This window comes from Saccopteryx bilineata, chromosome 3 (genome assembly GCF_036850765.1).
Source record: "Saccopteryx bilineata isolate mSacBil1 chromosome 3, mSacBil1_pri_phased_curated, whole genome shotgun sequence".
NCBI lineage: Eukaryota > Metazoa > Chordata > Mammalia > Chiroptera > Emballonuridae > Saccopteryx > Saccopteryx bilineata.
Window position 1 is genome coordinate 13,033,519 of NC_089492.1, and position 20,846 is coordinate 13,054,364.

General features: G+C 50.2%; 1 protein-coding gene across 6 annotated transcripts in view; it reads left to right on the forward strand.

Moving 5' to 3' along the window:
• MTSS1 (MTSS I-BAR domain containing 1) overlaps positions 1-20,846 on the forward strand; it is a 158,653-nt gene that overhangs the window by 126,746 nt on the left and 11,061 nt on the right. For all 6 annotated transcript variants that reach the window (XM_066265684.1, XM_066265689.1, XM_066265686.1 and 3 more), the window contains 5 exons: positions 1,530-1,621; positions 3,464-3,538; positions 16,308-16,465; positions 17,896-18,003; positions 19,276-19,373. In XM_066265684.1, the coding sequence (XP_066121781.1) occupies positions 1,530-1,621; positions 3,464-3,538; positions 16,308-16,465; positions 17,896-18,003; positions 19,276-19,373 (531 nt within the window). The remainder of the gene's footprint in view (positions 1-1,529; positions 1,622-3,463; positions 3,539-16,307; positions 16,466-17,895; positions 18,004-19,275; positions 19,374-20,846) is intronic.

The window sequence follows — 20,846 nt, forward strand, 5'->3', positions numbered from 1 at the left end:
ACCAGCCACTGTTAACTGAGCAGCTGCTCTGTGCCAGGCACTACTCTATGGGGCATAGTGTGGATAGGCCCACGCTCTGCTCTCACAGAGCTGACCCACTGCACACTAAATAACCCTGATGGGACATCAGGCGGCGGTAAATGACACTAGGTGAAATGCATGGGGTAGGGAGTGGGTGGCTGTTGTTTGACACGGGGTGCTTAATTACGGAGCGACTCTAATCAGAAGAAAGACTTGAGCAGAGACCTGGTCAGGGTGTGAGCTGCGTCCAGATGGCTGGAGGAAGTGTGTGAGGGAGGGCATCGCAAGTTGACCCTGATCGGAGAAAGGAGGGGATCGTACCAAGAACTTGGAGATTCTTTGGAGATTTCAGGAGGCCCAGCAGCAAAAAGCAGAGTGAGAACACTTTCTGAGTGGTGCTCACCAGTGTAGTTCAAGCAATTTATGAGCGTTTTTTAATTTCTCTATAATAGCTCTATAATGTAGGAATGGGATGAATTTTTCTTCAGTCCTATAGAAAGAAGAGCTTGGGTTCCATGTCTTGCGTGAGTCCTCTGTGTGGGCAGCCACCTGCCAGTGGGGTGGGTATCCGTGCGGTCTGTTTGGGAGACTGCACAGAACGAAGGGATGTGCCTACAGGTACCCACACCCTGAAATCCAGGAGCTGGCACCCTGCTGGCATTTCTCCAGCCTGCCCACAATTAGCCTGCTTTCATGACTTGAAATCCTGAGTGCACATCAGAATTTTGTGTCTTTTTTTTTTTTTCTGAAGTGAGAAGCAGGGAGGCAGAGAGATAGACTCCCTCATGTGCCCGACCAGGACCCACCTGGCATGCCCACCAGGGGGCGATGCTCTGCCCATATGGGACATTGCTCTGTTGTGGCTGGAGCTATTCTAGCACCTGAGGCGGAGGCCATGGAGCCGTCCTCAGTGCCTAGGCCGACATTGCTCCAATGGAGCCTTGGCTGCAGGAGGGGAAGAGAGAGATAGAGAGAAAGAAGAGAGGGAAGGGTGGAGAAACAGATAGCTGCTTCTCCTGTGTTCCCTGGCCGGGAATCGAACCCGGGACTTCCACATGCGGGGCCAACACTCAACTGCTGACCTAGCTGGCCAGGGCCTTCTGCATCTTTTTAAAAATAGTAATATGGGGGCCTCCCCCTCACGGTTTCCATGAGCTGTGAGGGGGGCCCAGGTGTCCTCACCTTTTTAAAAGCTCTCCAGGTGCTTCTGTTGTGTAGCCAGAGGGAGACCCCACTTGCATGCAACACTGCTTGTGAATAAAAGCATTAAATATGAACAGGGGATGAGACGAGGGGTCACTCCAGGCAGTCAGGCTTACAGCTTCTCAACAGTCACGGAGAAGCATCCTGACCACCAGATCTTGGATGTGAACTTGGTCTGATTAGTATGCTGCCTTGTCTCGCTTCAGATAATTGTGATTTTGGTCTGTTTTGACAACCAAGTGTACATCTTTGACAACAGAAATATATTGGTGTCATTTCTCCTTTTCTTTCTCTTTTGGGAAAAGTGCTTTAATCGATTGTCTGATAAACCCACTTCAAGAACAGATGGAAGAATGGAAGAAAGTGGCCAACCAGCTGGATAAAGACCACGCAAAAGGTACGGAGCACGCCGTCTGATGTGGGGCAGCGAGCGCTCAGTGTCAGAGGCGTGTCGGTGTTGGGGGTGGATCCAAAGTGATCCCCCAATGGGGCTCAGCGCTGGTGTTTGGGCACGGAGCCTCACTCAGCAGCTGCTAGCCTGATCACTCGGTGGCATAAAGTGTGATCCCATGAATAAAAGTGAACGGAATGCCAGGCTTACCGGCCAAAGAGTCAGACATTAGGCATTGAAGCACGTTTTGAAAACTAAACTTGTAATGGTATAAGCTAACTTTGGGTCTCCTGCCCAGAATTGGCCATATCAGTACCTCATGCTCCAGACTGTGGGGACAGAGTGGTCTAGACCAGTGGTTTTCAAGCACCAATCCACAGACTGGTCCACCAGAAGTTTTGTGGCGGTCCAGGAAAGAGTTAACCACCCTGATATGTATGAATAGTGTAGACTCAATGATCTTAGTTGAATTTGCTTATGCTCGGGATGATCTCTGCCCTAGTGGTCCCCGAAATAATTCTGTTTTCACTGGTCCCCAAGTGTAAACAGGGTGGAAGCGAAGCCAGTGGTCTACACAGACACCACCCCTGTCGATCTTCCCAGAGCCAAAGGGCAAGGGAACTGGTGGGCGGAAGGGGCAGGAGACGTTTCTCCGAGGGTCATACAGCCTGCAGTAAGTGCTGGCAAGGAAAAGCACGTGGGGTGATCTGAGGCATGAATCTAGGAGGAAAGGTTTTGCTAACAGATGATTCTCAGCATTCCAGTGAGAGCTCTTTAGGGTGGGAACAGGGAACACTGGGAATAACTGGTGGGGAGGTGGTTGGGTTGCAGGTAATTGAATGCCACGGCAGCAGAGGAGAGACGTGCCAGAGGTGACTGTCATTTTTTTTTTTCTTCTTCAGTGAGAAGCAGGGAGGCAGAGAGACAGACTCCTACATGTGCCCTACCGGGATCCACCCGGCAAGCCCACTAGGGGGCGATGCTCTGCCAATCTGGGGCTGTTGCCCTGTTGCTCGGCAGCTGAGCTATTCTAGTGCCTGAGGCGAGGCCATGGAGCCATCCTCAGCGCCTGGGGCCACCTTGTTCCAACTGAGCCATGGCTGTAGGAGGAGAAGAGGGAGGGGTGGAGAAGCAGATGGGCACTTCTCCTGTGCATCCTGACTGGAATCGAACCTGGGACATCCACATTCCGGGCTGATGCTCTACCACTGAGCCAGCCAGCCAGGGCTGAGGTGACTGTCAATTTAGATATCTGTGTGACGGAGTCCCAGCGACAGAAATGGGAAAGTCCAGGAGTAGGTGTGGACTGACGGGGCCTTGGAGGACGCAGTGCATGTGGGCTGCCCTCCAGGGTGTCGGCAGCGTCTGGCCGTGGGATTAACACGAAGGAAAGGCAGCTGGATCCTCCCTCATTGTTCCCCTTGTGGGCTCGTTTCTCCTGCTGTCGTTGGAAGCTCTCTTTCCTGAGTTGTAACGTCTTGCCACGTGGGTCCTGTTTAAGGAGATTTAGGCCTCAGGAAAGTAGATAACATTGAAGCTTATGTCCTGATACTTGAGCTGAGAAATTGTGAATTTCTCATTTTTAGTGAAATACTCCCAATGACGTCTCTCCTCACAGCTGGTGTGAATGAATACCTGTGGGGAAGACGGGTCCTTTTGTTGTTTGTCTTGTTATAACACCTCCACTCTAAAACGGCGTCCCGAGGTTTTTTATCATATGCAATTCTGATAAAACTGTTTGTCATGTGTCACAGTTTATGTTTTCTGTGATGAAAGTAATAGCTGTTCCAAGAGTACTTCCTGTTGAATAAGGTGGTGGAAATGATTCAATATTCTGCTTTCTCTTAGAATACAAAAAAGCTCGTCAAGAGATAAAAAAGAAGTCCTCAGATACACTGAAACTGCAGAAGAAAGCTAAAAAAGGTAACTTGATGAATTCTGCACCGAATAGCATTACTGGGGAAAAAAAAAAAAAAAAGAACTTAAAATGTGCTTGATTTGTCTTTGAAGCAGCAAGTGCTCTGTTTGGACTTCCTTACGGGTGGCGGCCCGGCCAGCAGACAGGTGCAGGTGGACCCCGCCGGAGTGGAAGTTCTCAGGGCAGCCTGTCTAGTAACTTGGGGCCCTTGCAGAGCTGTGCTTGACTTGTTCCCTGCCCCCCAAACCTTTGTCTCCCAAATTTGACAGCTGCCGATTGTGCGTTACAATGAAACCCACAAATTTCTTGGAAGCCTTTGGATCTTGCACAAAAGCCTGTATGCAAATGTTCTATTGTGATTATTACAGAAATTATGTCATTTTCTCCTCCAGCTTTCACAGCCTATAATCTCTGAAACCTTTTATTAAGTCTAGGGAGAGAGTTAGTAATGGCTGCGATGGGAGCCGGGAGCCGCTGCTAATCGGGAGCTTGTTCCTGGTTTCATGAGGGTGGGGGCCCCGTGAGGGAGAGCAGCCCCGTGCAAGGTGCCCGCCCCCACCTCCCTGCCTGTCGCTTCCACACACCAGGTCCCTGTCAGATCCCTGGTCTGGCTGTGCCCTTCCAGCATGGACTGGGAGTCGGCGGACAAAGATCTAGCTACATCTACGTTGCAAGCATTGGTAACATTTTCCCAAGGACTCTCCCTTGAACTCAAGAAGGTGATGCTCCTTCCAGACTATTCTTCTTAACACCCAGTTTCTTAATTGGCTGCATCACAACTGACAAAATGGACTTTTTTCCCGTCAGGCTGTTCTGTGGGTAAAGTTCAGCATTTCTTTGGGGTCAGCGATTGTGTGAGGTAGAAATCCGCAAAATCAAATTTTCTCTTTCCTAAACAAGCATTTGTTGGGGGGGGGGGATTAAAAATATACTTGGAGAGGTGGAATGGTTTGGTGAAGAGAGGTAAGGACAGGGCTAAGTTTTGACATTTCTAAAAAATGTCTTCCCAGTTCTTATAAACACCGTAAGACCATCTCAAGATAAAGGCAGCAGAATTTCCACCCATGGTCAGGTTTTCTGTTGGCATTGGCCCTAGTTGTTTTGTTTTTGTTTGTTTTTTGGGGGTATATTTTCCTGGTCTCAGTGCTTCTCCAAATGACCTTCTGTCAAACTAGGGCACTTGGGCGCAGGTGTTTGGCAGGTATCAGGGTTTGTGGCCAGCGGCATTTAGCAAGTCTGGAGGGGAATGTGTGTAAATTCCGTGATACCACCACCGTACTCCATTGAATCGGAGGTCCTATGGACGTGCGGGCTGGAAAACACTTGGAGCCGATCTCCACCTAACGGACCACTTGGCAGCTTTGAGATAGGAGAGGTTGTGGGTTTAGAGGGAGGGGCCAGGGAAGACTTGGAAAAGGTTTGTCAGGTTGGTGAAAAGGATGAGGTAAGGAAAAGTAGCTATTTCCCCCGTGCTCTCCCAGACTTCTCTTTTCGGAGGCCTTAAGTTCTTGGCTGCAGCGATAATCCTTTTATCGGAATCCTGCATGGAGGCTGAAACATCTTCGCTGTCACTCATAGTCACTGGCAGTGTCCAATTAGTGGAATGTGGACCTACCGCGCAGCACGCAAGGAGGTTTCTGGCAGTTAGCCGTGGCTCAGGCTGCCTGGGGGGATAACGAGCTTCCCATCAAGGCGCCGCTAGAAAGAGTCAGGCTGCGCAGCGGGCTGGACTGTGGAACGTGAGGAGATGCTTCCTGTCCTGAGACCCGGGAGTCACTGGCAGTTAGTTGTGGGGGTTCTCGGGGCCCGTGGGCCGGCGGTTGAGAGGGTGGAGGCTGTGATCTGAGGCGTCTGTCCTGTCTGTCTGGACCACAGCTCTGGAGTCCCTCAGGCACCGTATCCTTTCAGACCAGGTGGCCTGGCCATGATGGTGTACTTATGTCTATGAGCCAAGTCAGATCAGTAGCTTGGAATGTTCCAGATGATTTTATAGTTACTCCAGAAACAGATTTTTATGTCTTTCTTTTGTTAAAAAAAAAAACAAAAAACACAAAAAACTTTTTTTCTAAAATACATAAGTGCATTTTTTTTTAAACCAAGTGTTCATATTTGTGTATTTCTGGGGCAAATGGAACCTTCTAGAAGGGACCAGGGTCATCACGTTGAGTGAATGTTTGTGATGGAGTGTTTCATCCAGCATGAGAATGGACCAGAAATGCTGCCAGTTCGGGGTCGGGAGAAATCTGATAATGTGAGGCTGGCTTCCGGTTAACTTGGGTCTGGTTAATTGAAGTTGCCCTTTCTGCTAGAAGCCTCACTGTTACGTCTCCTTCACATGCTTGCTTCCTGGACTCCTGGCTTGTGAAGTGTCAGCAGTCCCTCTGAAATTTACGCCATGTGTGATAACAAACAAACGCTTGGATACATATATATCATATAGATAGTTAATCGTGATGGAACTGAATCTGATTGATAAGCCAAATAATCATTACTTCCCTTTTAATATGTTTTCAGGAGGTTCTTTTTTTTTTTTTTTTTTTTGTGGCAGAGACAGAGAGAGTCAGAAAGAGGGACAGACAGACAGGAAGGGAGGGAGATAAGAAACATCAATTCTTCGTTGCGGTTCCTTAGTTGTTTATTGATTGATTTCTCCTATGTGCCTTGACTGTGGGGCTTCAGCAGACCGAGTGGCCCCTTGCTCGAGCCAGCGACCTTGGGTCCAAGCTGGTGAGCCTTGCTCAAACCAGATGAGCCCATGCTCAAGCTGGCGACCTCGGGGTCTCGAACCTGGATCCTCCACATCCCAGTCCAACACTCTATCCACTGCGCCACTGCCTGGTCAGGCTCAGGAGATTCTTAAGCAGCTTTCTGCCATGCCTGTTCCCCAAACTGTGATTGTTGATCTAAAAAACTCTTCTAATTCTCCTTTTCAAAATTTCAAATGTCTTGGTGCCTCTACACCTGGTCTCAGCACTGCCATTGACCCGGGAAGACTGCATGAGATGTGATTTTTGTGTGTGGCCAATTTGCCTTAATTCTCATGCTGCAGATATCCTTGAGTCACACTCTTTTTGGTTGTTTTCTTTATTCATTTAGAAGAACGGAGGCAGAGACAGACTCCCACATGTGCTTGAATGGGATCCACCCAGCAAGGCCACTAGGGTGCGTTGCTTTGTTGCTTAGCAACCAAGCTCTTAGCACCTGAGGCAGAGGCCATGCAGCCATCCTCAGCACCAGGACCGACTTGCTCCAATGGAGCAATGGCTGCAGGAGGGGAAGAGAGAGAGAGAGAAGCGAGAGGGGGAGGGGTAGAGAAGCAGATGGGCGCTTCTCTTGTGTACCCTGACTGGGAATCAAACTCAGGACATCAACACGCTGGGCTGATGCTCTAACACTGAGTCAGCTGGCCGGGGCCAAGTCACACTCTTTATTGACTTCTGTTTTAGAGAGGAGTCATTTTTAATGGATAGATATTGAAATAGTACCATCAAAGATGAGTTGGCCGTGACTCGTCTGGGGAGATGAGAGGGGCCTGGGTGTAGGGAATATTTTATATTGTCTCCTACTTTTGCCGCCTTCCTACACAAAGTCAGCAACCTTGTTTCTCACTGAACTTCCACATTATTCATTTAAATTAAAAAAATTAATTGTAGTAAATCCTCTGTTTCCATCTGTAACGACTAAAAGTTTGTCAGGGACCTTCTTTGAGAGAGACCTGGAACATTGTAATACATGAACCCTTGAGCCTATCATTTAAATAGTTGAATCTGGCCCTGGCCGGTTGGCTCAGTGGTAGAGCGTTGGCCTGGCGTGCAGAAGTCCCGGGTTCGATTCCCGGCCAGGGCACACAGGAGAAGCACCCATCTGCTTCTCCACCCCTCCCCCTCTCCTTCCTCTCTGTCTCTCTCTTCCCCTCCCGCAGCCAAGGTTCCATTGGAGCAAAGATGGCCCGGGCGCTGGGGATGGCTCCTTGGCCTCTGCCCCAGGTGCTAGAGTGGCTCTGGTCACAACAGAGTGACGCCCCAGAGGGGCAGAGCATCGCCCCCTGGTGGGCAGAGCGTTGCCCCTGGTGGGCGTGCCGGGTGGATCCCGATCGGGCACATGTGGGAGTCTGTCTGACTGTCTCTCCCCACTTCCAGCTTCAGAAAAATACAAAAAAAAAAAAAAAAGTTGAATCTATTTGTTTTTTCACCAGAATCTGCCGAGTTAATATTATAAACGTAGTAAACAGACCCACAGAGCTACAGACTAGCATATTACTTGCTTTTTATGCTGAAATTCCAAATTCTTTCTTTCTTTATCTTTATTTTCTAGGTTTTCCTAGTTACTCTCCAAGTTACAGTAACTTACACTTGGAAGGTTTTCCTAGTAAAGCATCTTCATTGACTTCTTTTGGGAATGCATTCTTCATCTCTCTTCTAGAAACCTTGATATTTCACCTAGGGGTGATGTTCCTCATCAGGAAGGTGTCTGTTTAGATGAGGAGAGAACAGGAACGAGTCAGGGAAGGGAGCGTGGACGGGCAGCGCCTGAGAGATGTGGGTTCCATCGCCTTCGTGGAAAACTCGGCGGCTGCCGTGGACGGTTGAACACAGGAAAGGAAGGGAAGACTGCTGCTCAAATACCAGTTTGACGTTACTGTTTTCCTTTTTGTGTCAATTGTGTGCCCTGCACTTTCTCACCGCGCATCCCCCCCCCCCCCCCCGCCAGTGGAAGCTCTCGGTAAGTGTACCACCCAAATAAATCTCTGGTGGCTGGTCACAGTGTGGTCCTTGCTGTGGGCTTTCCGTGGTGGTCCAGACCTATGCTAGTGGCCCACGTTCTCCTCCCAGCTCAGAACAAGCAATGGCGCCTACCTAACTTTCAATCGCTTTAAGAAAATTGTGTGTGCTTGCGTCTCGGTCACTTTTTGCCTTTGATGTTTGGCGCTTTCACGGGTAGCATGACATTCTAACAGCTTTTGCATCATCATAATCCAGGATTAGGCTCATGGAAAGAAGAAATACAGAATGCTTTAAACCCTCCTTCCCCCAGGAAATAAATACACACACAACACACACACACACTGCTCAGAAAAATTAGGGGATCAGGGAACCTGTAGATACTCCAGTACTTTCAGCCTTTTTGTAGAGTACATTTTCACCAATGAAATAAAAGTTGGTTTTGCATCTCATTTGCATAATCTAACAACTTTCTTTGACTTGTCCTTTGCTTTTCTGATGTTCTTAATTTAAAAAAATCAAATGTTTCATTTTTTATCACTTCATATTCATTTTGAAATATCCCCTAATTTTTGTGAGCAGCGTATGTAAGAATGTATATGTGTCTGTGTTTATATTACAAAACCTGTAGAGCTACATTAAATAACTACCCCCAAATAATTCCCAGATCTGATTTGGTTTTATTAAGCTTGCAAAATACCTTTAACTCTGTTTCCCCCAGAACCACAGAGTTCTTTTCAAAGCCAAGAATTCATTAAAAAAAAAAAAAAAAAAAGAATCAAGACCAAAATATTTCTTATTGCAGCAGAATTTGTGAAATGGTTTGCCTCAGAGGTACTGGACCTTCAAATTCAATAATCAGAATGATTCTCCATGACTGACCATTGAACCTCATTCTGTGGGTGATTTTGCTACTGAACCTTCGGGTTGCTTGTGGCATCTTGTGGCTGTCCCTCTCTCTGCCTCAGAAAGCCCTGTCTGCGAGGTGTCCGTGCAGTTTACTTGCCTGAGTGTCTGTGAGCCTCTGTACGGAGCAGCTCCGAAGCGGTGTCTGAACTAGATTCTGTCATTAACAACGAACCCAGGCCCCACAGGTCTCCCCTGACAGGTGGGGCCAGGATGGCTGCTGTCATGAGGAAGCAGCTCTGCCTCGACTTCCCCTTGTGGTGATGATGGGCTCGTTGTTCCCCAGCTTTAGAAATGGTGAGCCTTCCTTGTCCTCAGTGTTGTGCTCATGACTCAGCAGTTCTTTTTTTATTTTGTTTTGTATTTTTCTGAAATGAGTGAGAAGCAGGGAGGCAGAGAGACAGATTCCTGCATGTGCCAGACCAGGATCCACCTGACATGATCACTAGGGGGCGATGCTCTGCCCATCTGGGCCATTGCTCCATTGCGGCTGGAGCCATTCTAGCACCTGCGGTGGAGGCCTGGAGCCATCCTCAGTGCCCAGGCCAACTTTGCTCCAGTGGAGCCTTGGCTGCAGGAGGGGAAGAGAGAGAGAGAGAGGAAGGAGAGGGGGAAGGGTGGAGAAGCAAATGGTTGCTTCTCCTCTGTGCCCTGGCTGGGAATCAAACCCGGGACTTTCACACGCCAAGATGACGCTCTACCACTGAGCTAGCCAGCCAGGGCCGACTCAGCAGTTCTTAGTGTCCCTCTGGGAGGAAAGGAAGACAGCTTCTTCTTCTGCTTTATTGTGATAAAATTCATACAACATAACACTCACCATTTTGAAGTGTGCGTGTTAGTGGCTCCAGTGCACTCAGTGTTGTGTAGCCGTTACTGCCACGTAATGTCAGAGCATTTGCCGTCACCCTCAAAAGACACCCCTGCCTATTAAGCAGTTGCTCCCCCCTGCTGCCCCCCCCCACCCCGTGCAGGACTAGGCAGAGGTGGGTTAGCCACCTGATCATTGAAGACTTGACTTTCAGGATCTGTGGAAGCCCTTGAAGACTTCTTGGCTTCTAGATAATTCAGCCGTGGCAGTGTATATTGGATTAGATAGATAGTGGTCCAAATGGTTACCTCGTTCACAGGTGGCTTTTATTCAGGCAAGAGACGGCAGTGGTCAGGGCGCAGGGATGGAGAGCGGGGAATGGGTTCAAGAGCCGTTTGGGAGAAACGTAAGCGAGAGGAGTTGAAGGGGCTGCAGGTTTCCGGATCGGGAAGCCACGCGGAGGACGGTGGAGTGTTTCCTTAACCACAGAGGAAGAATCTTCTTGGGGCCATGAGGATTCTCAGTTGTAGACACAGAGTGGCGAGCCACCGGTCAGCGTGGGACAGTACTCTGAGCTCTTGTCTTAGTCTTTGCTGGGATGGACAGCAGACTGCTCAGGACCAGCGAAACTTGGTGACAGAACCCCTAACCCTCAGTGAAAGGATTCTGGGATCCTTCATAGTTTTATACATCCAGGAGGACGTTGAAGTGAATGCTCATTTAAAAAGAAAGAAACAAGCCCCCTGCTCCCTGCGTCCTGTCCCCGCCGAGGTGCCTGGTGGAGGAGGACAGCTTCAGGCCGATGGTGTCGGACACACACTCACTGTGCCCACGTGCTGGGAGCTGCTTCTGAGCGAGCTCCTCTGGTCTCACAGCCACCGTGGGAGCGAGGGACGACTACTCACGTCGCACAGACAAGGGGACACCGCGGCACAGCGTGTCGAAAGAATAACAGTAGTTGAGTTGGAACATTTTTAAGTCAAAAAGAAAGAAGGATCTTTCTTTTGATTTCTGGTTGTTTTCCCTTTGGGGAGTCAGTCCAAAACTGTCTCAGGACAGGAGAGTAGGAGAGATAGATACAGATGGACCGTGAGAGCCACCTTTTGGTTGGGAAAAGGGAGATTTTCATTCCAAATCCTCACATCCAGCCTCACCTTGCGTGTCTGTTTCTGTACTTATGGCCTGTGTTTCAGTATTCCTATCCCGTATTTTACTGACTCGAGGATGACATCAATCGAAAGAGGCACTGTTATTTGCTAAACCACGAAAAAGAAAAAAAGAAAACCCTGCCAATTAAAACTGTGATGGCACGCTGTGGGTAGTAGGACATGTCTTGATCTGTGAGGTGCAAAGTCGGGAGACGTGGGCATGTTAGAGACACAGTGTTTGTGTCACGGGGCAGAGGAAAGTCGTTCTGTGGGAGGCTCACAGCTTCCTCATGCACCTGTCTCAGGAGAAGAAGTGGCTATGGATTTGTTTCTCACGGCGATCTCGGCCCAGTGTTGTCCTGGGCTTGCTCTTTGCCAGGAAGCCCTCAGCCTGACGGTGGCGTTGGCCGTGGTCCAGCCACGAGGTTCCGGTGTGGGCTGCAGTGTGTGGGGGGACAGGCTGGGAGGTTCCGGATCGCGCTAATCACACCTGACCGGCTTTTTTCATTGGGCTGTTGCAGACGGACAGAGAGCATTTAGCGCCTGACAGCTCGCCCCCAGGGGGTTTATGTTTGCTTAGGAACACAAAGTGGGGCTTCCGAACAAGGAGGACCTGGGCTTGGGGTCTGGCCGCCCGCACTTTGCCTTCCTCCGCCTCAGTCTCCCCTTCCATCCCCAAGGGGGTATTAATTTCTGCCTTGAACATTTACGTAAAGTTGAAAGAAAATAAAGTATAACGTGGGGGAGATAGGGGATCTTCAATTCATTCCAGAACGTTTTGTAAACTCTCCCTGCTTAATTAAAAAAAAAAAAAAAGATGACTCCTTTTCCCTTGAAGGGAGCTCCTTTGGCCCATGACATGGTGCCCCGTCAATTGTGCATTGCCCCCAGAGCATTTTCTGTAAAAAAGAGTGACCACCTGATCCCTCTGGGGCCTCGAGGGCTCCTGGCTTTTGTCCATTGAAATTCTCCAGCATGAATCCCGCCGAGACCTGGAAATGGGCAGTGGAAAAAAAGTTCTCAAGACTGCGATGACTTAGATTATACAGAAAAGGCCGCAAACAAGTCTTCATGCTGGAATTTTATCTGGAGAGCCCCTGGGAGGCACCCCTCCCTTCCTCCTGGGCTGGCCTGGAACCGGCTGGTTGTGTGGTGTCAGGCCATTTAAGGCCGCAAAGGTTGAGGCTAGTGAGCAAACAGACACAGATGGAGTCGCCCTACCAGCGCCGCCCTGGTTCGCAGATACCTGCGCATCTGTCTGCCCAGCAGGTGTGCTGGGTGAGAAGGTACAGGGCTGAGCAGAAACACGCCTGGGGCTTCCCCTCAGCCTGAGGCATCACTCAGAGACCTGGCGGAATTCGGACTGCGGAGTGTCATGAGAGTTCAAGGGGGGGGGGGGGCTTGCCTGAAGGATGGAGGCCTGCAGGCTGGACAGGCTGGGGGGGGGGGCATCCCTCCGGGAAGGTAGGGGAGGAGGTGAGGGCGTCTCACAAGCTTAAGGCTGCAAGTGGACGGGCTGACCCATGCACACCTTGCAGGGCAGGGCGTGTTAACGGACATGGGACTTAAAAGAAACAGGAGCTCTTGACAAGAGGGGATAACACTTGCGTTTTGAAAGTAACTTTGGGCTGCTCATCTAAATGCAATCAGGGTGACCTGTTAGGGGCCCTTGCAGGTGTCCAGGTGACAGGTGAAGGGGGGCCAGTGACAGTGGCGGCAGCAGAGGCGGAACAAGAGGACAGGGCCAGGTCCATGTGGAAGCTGGAGCGGCCAGGACGTGTGACGGAAGTGTCAGCAGTGGCTCTCTCGAGGACATTGCGGCAGGAGGGAGAGACACAGGCCTCTGCATGGTGCAGCTCAGACTCCGTGGACCCAGGGGGGCGGCTGCATCTTGAAGCCGCCGCACCCAATGGGGATGTAGAGCCATTTCCTCCATACTTGTTTTTATAAGTATAATTATATGTTGTGTTAGTGGATTTAAGAAATAAACATTGTGTTTTAAGGTTGTGTTACATCCTGAGTGGACGTGTACTCGCTGTGACTATAATTACAGCCATTTTTGCAGAGTAGACTTATTTCAGAATAGTACAATTTGAAAGTCCTTTAATTATAACACTCTCTATTTAAAATAAGTTAGCTGTAATTATAGAATAATTTAAACGTATGTTTACGAGATCAGATAACACTTGGTTCTGGCCACTTGGCTTTTCTTTATGAGATTACTTTTCTAGAAGTCATTGTCACTTGTTACAGATAGATGCGTGCCCAGTAACTTGTGACAGGGAGTCAAGGTCCGTGTTTCTCCAACGACTCATGAGTTATAGGTGTATAATCAGAGGACGGCTGCTACATTGAGGCACATCCGAGCCGGTTTGGTCAAGCATTCTGCGTTTCAGTCAGCTCTCTCCCCCAGTCGCCCCCCACACTGAAGCTAAGAGCGTTCCGACTCGGCCTGCAGCCCCCCATGTCTCGTAGGTTAGAACATCTTAGAGGAGACCTAGAGAGTTTCCGAAGGGCCGGGAGCGGCCACGCCGCTCTGCAGGCTGAAGAGGCACGGGGAACGCTGAGGGCACCGGGAGCGGAGCGTCACTGCCCAGGGCCTGTGTCACATGCACATTCTGCGCCTGTGGGGTCAGGCGCGTGAGCCAGCGTTCTCAAGTGGAGGAAGAACAAACCCACAGTTCTCATAGGGGGTGGCGAGCTGGGCTTCCTTCCTGGGGCGTGTGTCTGGGGACGGTGTGTGTGTGTCCTCGAGAGGGAGACAGTGGAGAGTGTAAAGGCTTCCTGTCCGCTGAAAGCTCTGAGACCCATGGTGGATGGGCAGGCAGGTTTGTGTGTGGGGATGGCTCCCCCTGCTTCCTGGCAGAAGAAATGGAAGCACTGGTGGAGGTACCAGAAGGACTGATGGAATTATCCTGAGGGGCAGGCGGTGACTAAATGGAGGGGATAGGGTGAGGGGGTCACCTTGAAAATATGTGGAAACTTCTTAAACAGCCAATTACATGATGTGATTGTTGGCTAAAAGCGCTCCATGGGACTCAGTGCTGCATCTTGTGGTGCCCACCCTACCTGTGTGCCGGCGTGATGAGGGCGGGGCACACACAGAGTGCTCGCGGTGCTGTGCGGGCGGCTGCGGCACGTCCAGGGCTGACCTCTGACTGCAGAGGGTTCTTTCTCCCTCTGTGTGCTAACTCAGAGCTTAATTGCCACCTTCTAAGTGACTTCCTTCCTAAAACCCAGTGACCTCTTCTGTAGGGACGTTCTTGACCCTTTGCTCCCAATTAAGCCTTCTCATCGACTTGTGAGAGAAAATACAGAATATATTCCTACATTCAGGAAAAGATGTCCCCTGACCCTTTTCTTTTTCAGACCAAATGATGCATTGCATTTAAAGTTCTCTGTGTCATTCTTCAGAAGGTTCCATGGTGGTCGGTCGGGAGCCTTCCTAGGAGGGTGGTAGCATTCATTGGTGGGCTTTGGTGGTGGGCCGCGGTCACGGAGTCCAGTGGTAGAGGGACCAGGCTCTGTGGGCTCTGACCTGGCTCTCTGCCTTTCCCCCAGGTGACCTGGATTCCCCGCCTCCTCTAAGCCTCGACCTCCACTGAAACTCCAGCAGGAGTGCTCAGATAACCCCTGAGGCCACCTCCATCTCTAATATTCTGTGTTTAAAACGAGCATTTGTTGAGCACTTGTGTGCACACATGACGTTGTACCGGGGGCTAGGAGAGCCCAAGAGCCTGCCCTGAAGAAGTTGAGAAATTCTTTCTCTGGTTTGGGTGAGCAGTGAAGCCCCTCATGACGAGCACAGTGTGGGGGCTCCTGAGCTGGCCCCCCAGGCGGTCACCCTCTTGTTCCCAAATGGACAGCGGCCATTCCACCGGCCCCAGGGCCTGCTTGCCCATGTCTGTCTTCTAGATCAGCATCGTTTTTCTCTGAAGAGCCCACCGATGGTAAAGTCTCCATCACAGAGCTTCTGCCCTGCAGTTGTAGCAAGGGTGGGCATCTCAGTGTGTAAATGATGGTGTGCAACAGTGTTCTGATCAAACTTCCTGTATAAGACAGTTTGCTGACCAAGTTCAAGCATTGTTTAAAAAGTTAACACTCTGTTTTAAACTCTAGAAATGGTTGCCTCCGTACTGGGGTCTGTGGACCCGGCTGGCCACCGGCCCAGCTCCGCACTGACACCACCTTTAGCTTCTAACCAGCAGAGACCCGGCTGTCAGTCTTTTTGTTATGGGGTTTGTTTTACAGGAAGATCATTCAGGACTCCCCACTGGGGAGTTGAACTAACTGCCAGGGCGTCCCAGGGGCCCCCAGAGCCAGGAGAGCTGGTGCCGCCAGCCACCTCTGCCTTCAGGAATAGAAACTTCTATTCTGTGCAAACAGAGTCTCTTTGATGGAGGTTGACCCAGCAAACCCAGCTCATGCCCAAGTTTGGAAACATCCACGGGCCCTCACCTTGTTCATCCCTTTAGCCTCTTCAGGATATGTTAAGAGGAAAGAATTCTGTCTGGCTGCCGAGTCCCAAGGTTTTGTTGGTAGAAGTCTCGGTGGAATGCCCAAGGCAGGAAGGCAAGTCAGGAGGAGTCAGCCTGGGACACCTTCATCATTGGGAGTAAGCCAGGATCTGAGCGCCCTTTGCGCACTGGAAATCAGAAATGTCTACTCCTAGAAAAACAGACACCTGAAATCCTTTCTTTTTCTTTTTTTCATTTTTCTGAAGCTGGAAACGGGGAGAGACAGTCAGACAGACTCCCGCATGCGCCCGACCGGGACCCGGCACGCCCAACGCTCTGCCCACCAGGGGGCGATGCTCTGCCCATCCTGGGCGTCGCCATGTTGCGACCAGAGCCACTCTAGCGCCTGGGGCAGAGGCCAGAGAGCCATGCCCAGCGCCCGGACCATCCTTGCTCCAAAGGAGCCTTGGCTGCGGGAGGGGAAGAGAGAGACAGAGAGGAAAGCGCGGCGGAGGGGTGGAGAAGCAAATGGGCGCTTCTCCTGTGTGCCCTGGCTGGGAATCGAACCCGGGTCCTCCGCACGCTAGGTGAAATCCTTTCTGGGTCTAACTAAATCACTTTTTAAAGTTGCAACCAATTGTCATTCTTCCACTCTAGCACCCAAGGGAAGAGGGGCCGTGTCCTAGGAGCTGGTATTTCAGCAGGCCACGCGTGGGTCTCTGTTTTGTTTGCAGGGAGAGGTGACATCCAGCCTCAGTTGGACAGTGCCCTCCAAGATGTCAACGATAAGTATCTCTTGTTGGAAGAAACAGAAAAGCAGGCAGTCCGGAAGGCTTTGATCGAAGAACGCGGCCGGTTCTGCACCTTCATCTCTATGCTGCGGCCAGTGATTGTAAGTTAGTGGAAAGTTCCAGAAGGCCTAGCGTGCCTGTGGGAGGAGACTCTTCTTTATTTATCTACCCATCATGAAGTCGTTGGGAGTTGGCTGTGTGTCAGGAGCTATGATAGGCGTTGTGACTTATTAGTCACTTCTGGAGACCCATATCTCTCTGCACGTTGCTGCTGGCCGCAGGGCCCACTGCTCGTTCAGCTCTTAGCACTGGTCGTTCCGCTCACTTTTTCTCCTCAAGTCAAGAAAGCCTAGTAGAGTGGCTCTTAAAATGGGTTCCCCAGGCCAGCAGCCTCACCTGGGAACCGGTAAAAATGCACATTCTCAGGCCCAACCCAGACCTAGTGAATCCAAAACTCTGGCCGTGGGGACCCGGACACCTGTGTTTTAAACAGCCCCCCCCCAGGTGATTTTGTGACCCACTGGCCAAGCTGAATATCGTGAAGTGACCGAGAAATTAATATAGAAAGAGCTGAACAAATCAAATAGGCTTATTTTTTTTAAGTAAATCGTTTGCAAACCATAATTGAGAACTCCCCCCGGAGGTGTCCTTAAAGCCAACAGGGAGACAGCAGCTTGCCTCCCGCAGCCCACGCGGAGTGCGCGAGGACGTGTCATTGCCCTGGGCGTAGACCTTTCCACGGCTCGTTCTTGCCTGGACCCACAGCCCAGCATGGCACTTGGGTACAGGACAGCTGTTTCTCCCACAGGCCCGTGTTCCTGCGTCACGCGCCATTTGTTAAGTTTGTAGTGAAAACAGGAAAGGGAGGGAGGACTTAACCTCTGTGGAGCACACGTGCTGTCACAAAGACCGTAGCTCTTGGACAGAATATCTGTGACCTGTGTTATCGTCAAAGCAGAGTGACTTCAGATGAGACCCCCACCCTGTGGAGGGGGATGGGCGGTAGGCCCTGTGAGAGGACACGTGCTGGCCCCCGACCCTGCGAGGAAGGCCACGGTCCGCTCTGGCTCTGGTTCCCCTCTGCCTGGGTCACACGGGCCACTCCGATTAAGACAGGTTCCTTTTTCCTTTTCGTTTCCAAAAGAAAGGGCTGGTTGCACCTTCAGGAAAGATGCATCAGACCAGGGCGGGGGGGTTCTTGGCTGAACAGATGAAAGGGTTAGATCAGTGGTTCTCAACCTGTGGGTCGCGTCCCCAGCGGGGTGGCTTAAAGCCATCGGAAAATACATAATGCATATCAGGTATTTACATTCCGAATCATAACTGTAGCAAAATCACAGTTATGAAGTAGCCACCAAAATTATTTTTTGGTTTGGGGTCACCGCAACATGAGGAACTATATTGCGGGGTCACGGCATTAGAAAGGTTGAGAACCACTGGGTTAGACAGTGACCCTAACAAAAACAGTTGGGCCGGGATGAGGGAGTGAGTCACTCCCGATGATGACGTGTAGTGAATGACTGTCCTTCAGGAAGAAGAAATCTCAATGCTGGGGGAAATAACTCACCTTCAGACCATATCGGAGGACCTGAAAAGTCTGACCATGGACCCGCACAAGCTGCCCTCCTCAAGCGAGCAGGTAGGGGTGTCGGTTAAGCACTCGGGAGCACAAACCAAAGAGGTGAAGTTCAAGGTCCCGGGGTCCTTTGAGGCAGTCTCCCATCCACAATCATATTCATGTTTTCCACTGCGGCCTATGGTAATCGTCATCGCTAGCCATTATAGAGCCCCTGCTGTCTACTCTACAACATGGACTTCCTCAGCGAATCTTCACTCTGTCCCCATTTTACAGAGGGGACACTGAGGCCCTGGTAGAGTCACTTAGCCAGGCTCACCTAGCTAGTTAGTGCTAGAACTGGGATTTAAACCAAGCAGTCAATTTCCAGAGCCTGTGTTGTTCATCACGGTGTTCATCCCTCTAGAAATACACTCTCACGGGAACGTGACTGTGGCGTGACTTGGTGGTCATTGTGAACCATTCTAATTAAGTAATGCATGAGGTTGTCTCTTAAAAGAAAGGTGACATTTTTTTGTACTTATGGTCTGATTCATGTGATATTAACACCGTGTCAGATAGGAAGAGACATGTCTAGGGGAATAACTGATAAATCGCATGTTGGCTTTTGCCCTTAGGATAAAATTCTTATCACCCCCCTGAAGAGCCAGCTCAGAAGACAAATTGGAGGTTTACATTTTCCATCCTGTGAACTTGCTCTTGTGAGAGCACAATGTGCATTCTCTCAGTAATCAGATACTTATTGAGCAGCTACTATGGGAATAAAAGGCAAACCTTACACTCAAGTGGTTCTTTGTTGAGCGAAGGAGACAGACGTAGAAATAACGGTGGAGGAATTGATTTGCTCTTGACTCTGCCTGAGATTATAGCAGTATCAGGCCCTGGTCCGATAGGATGCAAGTGACCATTGAGGATCAAATAGCTAAACTGCAAGATCAGCGAATCCTGAAACCATGCCCGTCTTTGTGGTGGGTGCTTTAAGACAAAATCCTGTGAATTCTAGCCGTGGGTATAAATGGCTGTAATAAATTTATTTGTTGCTGTAAACCTTACCCTTTCCCCCTTTTCACTGATATTTCATTTTTACCCGCCCCCCCCCAATTAATTATATTTTTTGCTTGTCTCAGAAAAAGTATTATGACATTAATGGATTAGTAGTGTGGTTTTTTAACTAAAAAAAAAAAAAAAAAAAAAAAAGAACAAAACCCACAACATTTTTTTTTAATCCCCACCCCTTGATGATAGCAGAATTTTGATGCTTATGGGTTTTCAGATTTGCCAGATAATGACTCCCTTGTCAGCACCTCACTTACCCACCTGGCTCTGTTCCCCTAGGTGATTTTGGACCTGAAAGGTTCTGATTACAGTTGGTCCTACCAGACGCCACCCTCTTCCCCCAGCACCACCATGTCCCGCAAGTCAAGTGTCTGCAGGTAAGTGCAGCTGCTGCCCTCAGGACAAGCCTTTGTGCTGGTGTAAGCAGCAGAACGGTCTTCACCTCTTACAACGGCTTGCTTTAAACAGGAAATGGGGACATGATCGGCTGCAAGAACTCCATGTGAGTTTGGTCTCACTCTTCAGTCTCTGGATCCGTTTTGGGGACAGCCCCAGTTGGCCCGGAAGAGAGAACGTTGCTTCCTCTTCTTCAGTTGCATGTTGTCGAGATTTTCCCACTTTAGGAATTCGCATTTGATTTTCTTACTCCCGTACGGACTGATCTTGCCATTGCCAGAACAAGTGGAGGGAGTAACAGTGTCTTGTGCCCTCAGTTTCCCCAGGTTTTATTTCAGGGCTACATAAAGTTAACCACTGTTGCTCTTCACGAGTTACGCACAGTGAGAATCAACTGGAACGGTTCTGCCGTCTGCAAAACGGTGTCCTAGCATTTTTCTATTAGAAAACCTTCCTTGGCTTGCTGATGGCAGAGTCTGTTCTCTTCCTGAAGGACGGAAACTCGGTCACTTGTCTTTCTTGATGCGCTCCACCTATACTGATCTGCTTTGATGTCTCAAAGCCGCATGAATTCTACGTCCTGTGAATGCGTATCAAGACAAAAGAGCAGGAGGGATCTGTGTGTGGTTACGTCTCTGTACACACATGCGTGGGTTTTGTTCCATGTCTGAGCTTGTCCAGTGGACACCAGGAAGGACCCTGCACCCTGGCCTTGTGCAACCTGAGCTTGTCCAGTGGACACCAGGAAGGACCCTGCCCCCTGGCCTTGTGCAACCTGAGCTTGTCCAGTGGACACCAGGAAGGACCCTGCCCCCTGGCCTTGTGCAACCTGAGCTTGTCCAGTGGACACCAGGAAGGACCCTGCCCCCTGGCCTTGTGCAACCTGAGCTTGTCCAGTGGACACCAGGAAGGACCCTGCACCCTGGCCTTGTGCAACCTGAGCTTGTCCAGTGGACACCAGGAAGGACCCTGCCCCCTGGCCTTGTGCAACCTGAAAACGGTGTTTGGCTTCATGTCCTCGTTTGTGTCTATGCGTGTGGCTCCGACAAATCTATTGTTTCTGTTTGTCCTTTGGTAACCAAGAAAACTTGATCTCATCTGTATAAAGCAAAGCTGCACATGTATCTTTTCTTTCTTATAGTTTTAGTGTCAATAGAAAATCCTGATGCACTGTCACCAGCAGTGAGGTTGCTGGAAGGGAGGGACATGGTTCCCTGTCAGTCCCCAAGTGCCCTCGGCTGACTGACTGGAGGGGAAGGCGAGAGTCAGGATAACCATTCTGAGCAGCAGTGATGTCTCCCAGCTCACGCCTGTGTCGGAACTTACACACCAAGTCTCCCCAGTGCAGGACAGTCACACGGGCCTTGACCCCCCTTCCTGGCTGTCAGAGTCTGCACAGTTTGACAGGAATCTCTTTCAGGGTTAGGAGCAGACACCACAGACTTTCGAGTCCC